Below are 10,261 nucleotides of genomic sequence, written 5' to 3'. Positions count from 1 at the left end.
ATTTGAGTCATATTCAAATATTTATTTCCTCTCAAAATAAACTTTATATTATAATGCATCAAATCCATTATATTAATCATATCACATATAATTAATTTATATTAATTATATCATATATAATTAATTCTCTCAGTTAATTTGAACAATTCAAATTAACCCAAAATTAATTTGATTCTCAATAATCCAAGTTGAGCTATCAAAGGGGATGTTATGGATTTGTAGATGGAAGCTCAAATGGTATTTAGATAATTAATTAAACTCTTTAATTAGATTACCCAACTTCCATTAATTGGCAGTCACTTCACTAAAGAACGACAGTTGCACTTTTCACACTATAGATATATTTATGTATCTATTGGATATAGCCAATTAATGATGCGATGACACTTCATAAATTGCTCATAAGTACAGTTGGGCCAAAATGATTGAGTTACATCTAACTCCTTAAGTATTACTGATCCCTCTAATGAACAATAAATCATAGTCCAACTATGATCAAACCTCTCTTGGATCAGGAGAGGGTGTGGTGCCTCATTATTCAAGCTCTGGAATCAGCCCCTAAGGGAGAAATTTCTCTACTTTCTCTAACAATAGAAGAAGAGTGAATTAGTTCTTGGGTAACTATGTTCCCAATTCCACAATAAGATGAATCCCCAAAATGGTAGGCTTATTGAGTCGACGGACTGGCCACTTTCAACCATGCAAACCAAATAACCGCCTTCTTAGGAAAGAGTTCACAACTCACTTAGGATTCGGGTAAAGTCACCTATCATCATCCTGGTGAAATGTAAGTCTCTTCTATTAATAGTGTTATATAGTGAGACTATTCATTTCATTGTCTGATCTTATACAAACTCTTTGTATAGAATACCCCTGCTCACATGCCTCCACATGAATGATCAGGATTATATCATTTGTAGCATTTTACAAAAATTGTAACAACTATAAAGTGGGTGATATTTGTAATGTCACAAGGATATAGTACCTAACCTTATCTATCTACTACTGACCATTTAGGTTATCTCTTAAACATGATCTACATATATGTCTCTACATACATTTTTTAGGTATAGAAGATAACCTTGGATCTTAGTTTATTGATTTTGAGGGTTAATGCGACTAAATGTCAAATAAAATGCTTATGATTTTATTAAATAAATAAACTATTTGTATATTACAATTATAAACTATAATACCCATGAGATTTAGGGCATCAACCCCAATAATCTCCCACCTGTCCTAAAGCTAGTGAGGTGTACATCATAAAAGTCAAACTAATATAAAAGTACACATAAAACAAGAAACTAAGGCATACAATACATGCCTAGTACAAAATCTCCCACTTGCCCTAGACTAAATGTGGCATATCCCATAGACCCATACTCTGCATGTGACCTTTAAACACCTTAGCTATGAGGGTCTTCGTAAATGTATCAGTAATGTTGTGCACCAAAGCTATATATGTGACGATCACATTCCCTTGATGCACAATCTCTCACATCAGATGATACTTCCGCTCGATGTGCTTTCCATGTTTGTGACACTTAGGCTTCTTGGAGTAAGCCACAACATCACTATTATCACAATAAAAGGTGATGGGCTTTGACATGTCTGAAACTACTTCCAGATCTGTCAGGAACTTCCTGAGCCAGACAACCTTCTTGGTAGCTTCACAAGCTATTACATACTCTGCCTCCACAGTGGAGTCAGTAATGCACCCTTGCTTGGTGCTTCTCTAGACTACAGCTCCTTCGTTAAGAGTGAACACTAATTCTGTAGTGGATTTTTTAGAATCGCTATCGATCTGAAAATCAGAGTCTGTGTATCCTGTAAGGATCAAATCCTTAGACCCATACACAACCATGTAATCCTTCGTTTTCCTAAGATACTTGAAGATAGTTTTAACGGCAGTCGAGTGATCCAATCCTAGGTTTAATTGATATCTACTGACTATCCCCACTGCATAGCAGATGTCAGGTTTAGTACATATCATCGCATACATTAAAGCTACCAACGGTTGATGCATAGGGGATTTTTCTCATCTTCTCAACTTCTTAAGGTGTCTTAAGACACTATTCCTTAGATAGAGCAACTTCATGCCAGAAAGGTAGTAAGCCTCTCTTGGAGTTTTGCATCAAATACTTGACAACCATCTTGTTAATGTATAATGCCTGAGACAAGGCCAACGTTTTGTTCTTTCGATTCCTAAAGATCTGAATATCCATAACAAACTTCGTCTCTCCCAAATATTTCATTTGGAATTGGGTCGCCGACAAATGGTTAATTTTAGTGAGTAGACTTACATTATTCCCAATTAGTAGGATGTCATCTACGTACAACACTACGAAAGCTATTGAACTGTTGATGATTTTCTTGTAAACACATGGCTCATCAACATTTTTATCAAAGCCATACGATTTGATCTCAGTATCAAATCTTATATTCGAAGATTGAGAAACTTGTTTCAATCTATAAATGAACCAATTAAACTTGCAACCATTTGCTTTTGACCTTGGATTATGAATACCTCAAGTTGCTGCATATAGATAGTCTCCTCAAGATTGCCACTCAGAAAAGCAGTTTTGCATCCATTTGCCAAATCTCATAGCCATAATATGAGGCAATGGATAGGAGTATCCAGATAGACTTTAACATGGCAACAGGTGAGAAATTCTCTTTATAGTCGACTCCTTCAACTTGGGTATAATCGTCTACTACAAGCCTAGCCTTGAAGGTTTGCAAATTCCCATCAACACCTCGTTTCCTCTTATAGATCCATTTGCAACCTATAGGTTTAACCCCATCAGGTTGATCTATAAGATCTCAAACTAAATGGAAGTGCTAGGCTCCATTTTGAGATCCATAGCTTTAATCCATTCATCTTTAACAACATCCTCCAATTCCTTCTTATAAGACGATTGATAACTTGTAGAAATACAAGTTATTTATGCTGTTTTATTTAGATTATGCGGCAAAAAGAAGGAAAAATTGCGTCGATAGTATAGAAATTGGCTTAGAAATACGAAAATTGTAAAGTGTTGCGAACACACCCACTAACCCATTGCGATGGCGAAATGGAATGTCCAAGTATTTATTTTGCAGGAAATAGGTCACCGCATGCATTAATTGCTTGAGGAAAAAAGTGAACAATGCATCCACATAGCATGCGGTAATCGATCAAGAATGAAAAAAAAAGATCAACGCAATTGCAGCGCATGCAAAGATTGATCATGGATTCAAGCGATCAACGCATTTCCACCGCATGCGGTAATTCAAAACAACTACATCCCATGCAACGATTGATCGAAGATGTGAAGAGCAACGCATTCGCAAGGACTTCTGACGTGTACAAATTTTCTGTTGTATGATTCTGTCAAATTGATCGTGGAGCAGAGTAGACTTTTCCATTACACCATGGCAGGAATTATCAGAATTACAAAGTGGGACCACTAATATAGAGAGCCAAGGTCTATAAATAGCTTCCTTGAATTCAATGTTAAAGAGGCTGGTCTGAAGAGACAATACAGAGAAAATCTGGGAGAACGACGAGACAAGGCTGAAACGTAAGTCTCCGAGCAAAAAATTCTTTCCATTCTCGAAGAAGAAGCTATGTGCAAGAGGTTACTTCTACCTGGAAAGCAAGCTTGAGAGGGAAGCTTTCCACTCCATTTCATCCACACGCTGACAAGCACATTGTCTCTGATCGGGATCTGTGTCAAGACATTGACACGCCTTTCGTATTTATTCTTATTTTCCCCATTCATCTACTGTGTTCATCTTTCTTTAATCTTTCATTCACAAATCATGTATCAAACGCTGATCTCTAGATGTAAATATCATTATCTTAATCATTATCATCTCTCTGTTCTTTTCCATACATTCATTATCCATTTTCTCCATCATGTGTCATTAATCCCCTGGGAAAAGGGGAAGGATTAAGCGAGTGAGTTAATCCTTGTTAAGGAAATCGACTAAGTTTAGCTAAAGCATGCTCGACGACATCTTTACCTGTGAGAGCAGAAGTGAAGATGTTATTCCGCCTATCGAAAGAAGGTTGGAAGAATGTATTAACTAAAGCAAGAAGTATTTCCAGAGATGGAAACAACTTTGCGTTCATTACGTTCATCCTGTTTCACCATACACATATGGGAACGCGACCAATCACTGAAAGGTGCAAGCCAAGGGAAAGGGAGCCTTAGTTGCATCCTTAACGAGATTGACGAACTTGCGATGTCCTTTCCCTCAACTCATTCTTTTTTTGATTCATTCACAGACTTGCCACCGCATTCATTAGATTCTTTTGCACAACTTCACAGCCAGCCCTCACCCTATATCATTAGTAGTTTAGTCATTTATTTTATCATCGCAATTTATTTTACAGCACTTTATTTACCATCGAATTTTATTTTCATCGCAATTTACTTTTCTGCATAAACCAATTCTTTATTCTTTATGTTAAACCGGTCACTTATACCACATTAGTATCACATCTAAACAACAATAATCCCTATGTTCGACCTCAGGTCAATCTGAGAAACTTGTGTTGGAATTATACTTGGTTCCAGTGCAAGAAAACTTGTGACACGCACTACATCATCGCATACTACGAAGCACATCATCATCAATGCATACATCTAAAACGTAGTATCGTAATAATATCTTTATCGCAAAGCACTTGAACGCATAGAGCATCATTATTCATTAGTAGTGCAACATAAGCGATATAGCAAAAAAGAAATTTTTTTAAATATTACAAGTTTTTGGCGCCATTGCCGGGGATAAGAACTTAAGTCATCATATTCATCAAAGTGAATGCTGAACATAGCAAAACATAATTTTTACGTGATCAAGTTTTTGGTGCCGTTTTCGGGGATAAGAAATTGAATCATTGATTCATTAGTAGTGCGTAAGTGATATAACAAATAATTATATTTTTACGTTATCAATGATGGATCCTCAATATCTCGATTAGAAATGACAATTGGGATTTCAGTCAAACCCATATAAAGAATAGGTGGGTTCGCAACCCTCCCACTACGTCAAGGCTCACTCAACGATTGAGGTGGATGTGACCTACTAGATGAACCAACTTCAACAACTCTTGTTGAGGTGGTAGGTTTATGCTCCCTTATGTTGTCCTTTTCTAAAAATGTAGCGTTTATCGACACAAACACTATTATCTTCTATCCAATAATCTTGGATAACCTACATTTTTAGGATTTCTTCAAGCATGTGTGCTAGGAAACCCTAGATTCTAAAATGTCGTAAACTAGCTTTATGACCATTCCATAACTTCAAAGGTGTTCCAATAACACTTTTGGATGGAACACAAATCAAAATATAAGTTGCAGTTTGTACTACATAACTCTTACTCATCATAGACCGAACCATGTTCGACAGGCTGGCATGAGAATAATCTTTCTTTAAAACATAGTTACTTTAAAAAATTGTAAATATTTTAGTCACTCACCTCGATCCTTTAGGAACCTTTCTCTCTAGAAGTTCCTGTTTACCTCAGGCTCCCTTTTGAACCCCTAAAATCCAGATTCAATTTAAAACTCAGATTACTCCTTTTTCTAAGCCTTATTTTGAGATACTTCCTTGTACAAACATGCTCTAAAATATCTCAGGAAACTTACCCTAAAATCTAAGCTCAGAATGCCTCGTGGTTTGGCCGGAATCACCAAATCTTCAAGACTGGCCCATGTTTACCTAATAGCTTGACCCTTCTGTATTTTTCTCGGTTTCTAGCCTGATCCCTTGAAACTTCTTCTCCGGTAGCCTACCCTGAAAACTAGTCTCACGGAGATTTCAGGTGGCTTTAGAATCACTCCAAACGCACGATTATACTGGGAGAACTCCTCGTCCCAATTTGATGTTATCTCCAGACTTCACTGCCTAACTGCGTCTCCTCTTGAAGCTTTATGACTGACGCATAGGTTTGCTATCAACGCAAAGTTTAATCAACTTTCCCACTCTTTTTAATGTCTTTTGAGTTGTGATCTGAAAAGAAGTCATTGGCCCTATTTATAGGCGTCCAAAAACTCTCCAAGGTCGACAGCTTCTACTTGGCCGCATGTCCAAGTGTCTCTTCCCCACACCATCAACGCAACCTTCAATCACCGCAATCTAAGGTGTCTTCTTCTTCCTTTGCCAACATAAGATGCTTAAATTTGCATGTCCTCTTGTGCAAGCACCTCATTTGCTTAAAGCTTAAGATTTCTTCCCAACAAGTCACATGTTCGGATGACAACCTTGCATGCATCCAACCAACCTCATATGCGTTATCCACAAATGCGCCCATCCAACTGCTGCAACCTTCCTATGTCCGGACACCATCAACCAGCGCATGAGTCCATTGACCCTTCCTTGTGCATCTAATCGATGAAACTTAGTCACAAATGCTAGATGCTCTCAAAGATCATCTTTGGCCGCATATCCTTCTCTTTCACATGGCTCACTTTTGCTCTATGCGCTTAACTAGGATAATGACCAACACTCCTTCAATGCATACTACTAGCTTGTCCTATGTGCCCACAAGCCCTCAGATGTCCAACGCATAGCACATGTCCAACGTATAGCACATTACCAATGCATAGCACATCACCAACGCATAGTGTTTCATTGCCGCATCCATCGCGTCCATCGCATCCATCGCATCCATCGCTGTATACCATCGTATAGCACTGCCACGTCCATTGCGTAGCATTACCGCGTCCATCGCCGTATGCCCCTATCGCCACATGCCTCTATCGCTGCATGCCATCCATCGACGCATGCCTCGCACCGCATCACCGTATGCCCTCACATCACCGTATGGCCTCACACCACATCGGCGCATACAACCAATTCATTTCCTTCGATTGCATACACGCATACCATCATGTCCAATGTCCAGCGCCCTTGGATCCGCAACTTGAGGTTGCCACATGCGTTGTTCTAACCTCTCAATACATTTGGCTGCCGCATGCATTGTTCTAACCTTTCAAGACATTGCATGTGTTTCTCTTGGCCACACTTTGGCTCCTTCAACGCCCCAAATAACCTCTAAATGATCAAGGCCAACGCATGGACAACACTTAGTCAATGTTCTTGCTTCCAACACATGGGTTATACTTAGCCAATTTTCCAAGCTTTTCTCAACAGTCAAGTTTTCAAATTCACACTTTTCTTCTAATTTCTCACCCTTTTCTCTACCATTACACATTAGTTTCCACATCAACCTACTCACCATACTGGTCTCAGTAGAGAACATACTCAAGTAGAGAAATTAGGATTCAGGGTTCACAACTTTACAGAAATTAAGTTCCTTTTCAAATCAGAAACTACAAATACTTTTTATAATAAAATATAAGATTTCTTTAAAGTAAGTCAGAGTCCTCCATTGTCTTCACTGAGATGACGTGCCCAGTTCCAACACGCATCGTCATCTCACTAGTCGTTAGTTGTCGCCAGGAATTAATTCCTTGAAATGAAGAACAAACGTGGTTAGTGATGCTTGAATCTATTATCCAGACATAATTAATCATTCTCCATTAAGCTGTCGCCAGGAATTAATTCCTTCTATGTGGTTGTATAGTTCTCCTACGCATCATTCAATGTTTTACTTGTATAATAAATAGGATGCAATACCATGTCCTTGTGCTAACTTAATACTGCGCCCACAGCATATCCGCTAGCGTCACATATCAACGCCAATGGTTGCATCCTGTTCGGTGCAACCAAGATGGGTGCAGTGATGAGCGCATCTTTCAATGTGTTGAATGCTTTGGTGAACGCATCATCAAAATTATATTATCGGTCAACTTCAAGGAGCGCACTTAGGGACTTTGCGATCTGGGAGAAGTTGCGAATAAATCTTCTATAAAACCCAGCGTGTCCCTCAAAGCTCCTAAGTGTTTTCACGTTCACTAGAGGGGGTAGCTTGGAAATTACGTCGATTTTTGCCTGATCAACTTCCAATCCTGCTTTTAAGATTTTATGACCCATAACAATTCCTTCTTCCACCATAAAGTGGCATTTTCCCAGTTTAAAACAAGATTTTTTGCCACGCATCTCTTCAAGACCTTTTCTAGGTTAGATAAACAGGAGTCATAATTGTTGCCGAAAACTAAAAAAATTGTCCATGAATACTTCGACTGACTCCTCCAAGTAATCTGAGAATGTCGTCATCATACATTGTTGGAAAGTGCCTGGCGCATTACAGAGTCCATATGGCATGCGTCAGAATGCAAACGTACCAAATGGGCACGTGAAGGTTATGTTATCTTGATCCTCCGATGCAATTTCCATTTGGTTGTAGCCTGAATAGTCGTCAAAAAAATAGAAGAATTCGTTCCCCGCAAGTTTGTCTAACATCTGATCAATGAACGGGAGTGGGAAATGGTCCTTTTTAGTGGCCAAATTTAACTTGCGATAATCCATACAGATTCTCCATCTCGTTGTAGTTCTTGTGGGAATTAATTCATTCTTGTCATTAGTGACGATTGTCATCCCCCCTTTCTTTGGAACACACTGCATTGGGCTCACCCAGCTGCTATCAGATATCGGGTAGATGACTCCTGCACCTAGCCACTTCACTATTTCCTTTTTCACGACCTCCCTCATGGCAGGGTTTAAACGTCGTTGCCTTTCTACCGATCCTGTCTTTCCTTCTTCCAGACGAATCTTGTGCATGCAATATGAGGGACTGGTTCCTCAAATGTTTGCCAAGGTCCATCCGAAGGCTTTTGCATTGTTTCTTAGGATCTGAATGAGTGTATCTTCCTTCTCCTAACTTAGCGAGGCAGAAATGATAACTGGTAATGCGTTGTTATCTCCTAAGTAAGCATACTTGAGGTGCACAGGCAGTGACTTCAACTCTAGCACAGGTGGTTCTTCCAAGGATAGCTTAATGCGCTGTGAAGTTCGTTCAGATAACTTGAGTGGTTAAAAATTCGATTCAACGTGAATTGCGATGCAATCCTCCTTCAATATTGTGCTGATTCCAAAATTTTTTTCCTCCATCTCCTCTAAGGGCTCGTGCCAATGTTCTTCCCTAAGTTCCTTGATATATTGGAAATTCTTCATATCACTTGGGTACTTCAACACATTGAAAACGTTGAACTTTACTTCTTGATCGTCGACCCTGATGGTCAATTCTCCTTTTTGCACATCGATCAATGCTCGCCCTGTTGCTAGGAATGGGCGACCCAAGATGATAGGTATTTCTCTATCAGCTTCGTAATCCAATATAACAAAGTCTGCTAGGAAGATAAACTTGTCCACTTGCACGAGTACATCCTCTATCTTGCCTTCAGAATGCTTTATCGATCTATTGGCCAACTGTAATGTGATCATTGTTGGTCTTGCGTTGCCGATATCCAGCTTCTTAAAGATCGACAAGGGCATTAGATTTATGCTCACCCCTAAATCGCACAGTGCGTTTCCGACCGTCTTCCTTCCTATTGTGCAAGGCAATGTAAAACTCCCAGGATCCTTCATTTTGGTGGGGATACTATTTTGAAACAACGCGCTGCAATCATGCGTTAACGCAATGGTTTCTTTTTCCCCGATCTTTTTTTATTAGCTAGAATATCCTTGAGAAATTTTACATAGATCGACATCTGTTCTAGAGCTTCTATTAGGGGAATATTGATGTGTAGCTATCAGAGAACGTCCAGGAACATCTGAAATTGCTTACTATCATCTTTCTTCTTCAGCCTGGACGGGAAAGGTGGAGGATTCCGCCGTACTTCTTGTTTATTAGGCTGTTTGTTGAGGTCCTGTTCTTGCTGCGTTTCATTATCTGGAGGTTTTGTTAATTTAGAATTCAAGTCTTGAGGAGCTTCATCTTTTGTAGGTGAACTTACTTCTGAACTGGTAATCTTTCCACTACTGGTTGATTGGTCATCATCAATAGTTAAATCTGCTGGTACTGTTGTAGAATTTGGTATTGATGGCATATGGGCTGTTGTTTTACCACTCCTCAATGTCATTGCGTGACATTGCTCTTTACCTCGTGGCCCCAATGCTCTTGAACTGCTAGGCAGCGTACCAGACGCTTTATTTTTCAACTCAATTGCAAGCTGTTCAATCTGCTCTTCTAAACCTCTAAGGGAGTCAGCTTGTGATTGTCTAATTGCCTCGCTCTTTTCGATATAATGCTTCAATGAAGTCTTCAGAGACGAGGTACTGCAAGAGGTGTCATATAGGAACGGTTGATCATAGGGTGATATACTCTGAGAGTTACCTGAGCTATAATCTGGATTAATGAAGATCG

The 10,261-nt window shown here is 39.2% G+C and overlaps 1 protein-coding gene across 1 annotated transcript; it reads right to left on the bottom strand.

The window, feature by feature from the left end:
* Nucleotides 1–8,928: 8,928 nt before the first annotated feature.
* On the bottom strand, nucleotides 8,929–9,483 carry LOC150036024 (uncharacterized). Its single transcript, XM_090313548.1, has one exon. The coding sequence runs from the start codon at nucleotides 9,481–9,483 to the stop codon at nucleotides 8,929–8,931; it is 555 nt and encodes a 184-aa protein (XP_090169674.1).
* Between the last annotated feature and the right edge of the window lie 778 nt (nucleotides 9,484–10,261).

The sequence above is a fragment of the Benincasa hispida genome, chromosome 5 (genome assembly GCF_027475165.1).
Source record: "Benincasa hispida cultivar pf3 chromosome 5, pf3_genome.v1.1, whole genome shotgun sequence".
Taxonomy (NCBI): domain Eukaryota; kingdom Viridiplantae; phylum Streptophyta; class Magnoliopsida; order Cucurbitales; family Cucurbitaceae; genus Benincasa; species Benincasa hispida.
This window is presented reverse-complemented; position numbering and strand designations above follow the sequence as displayed.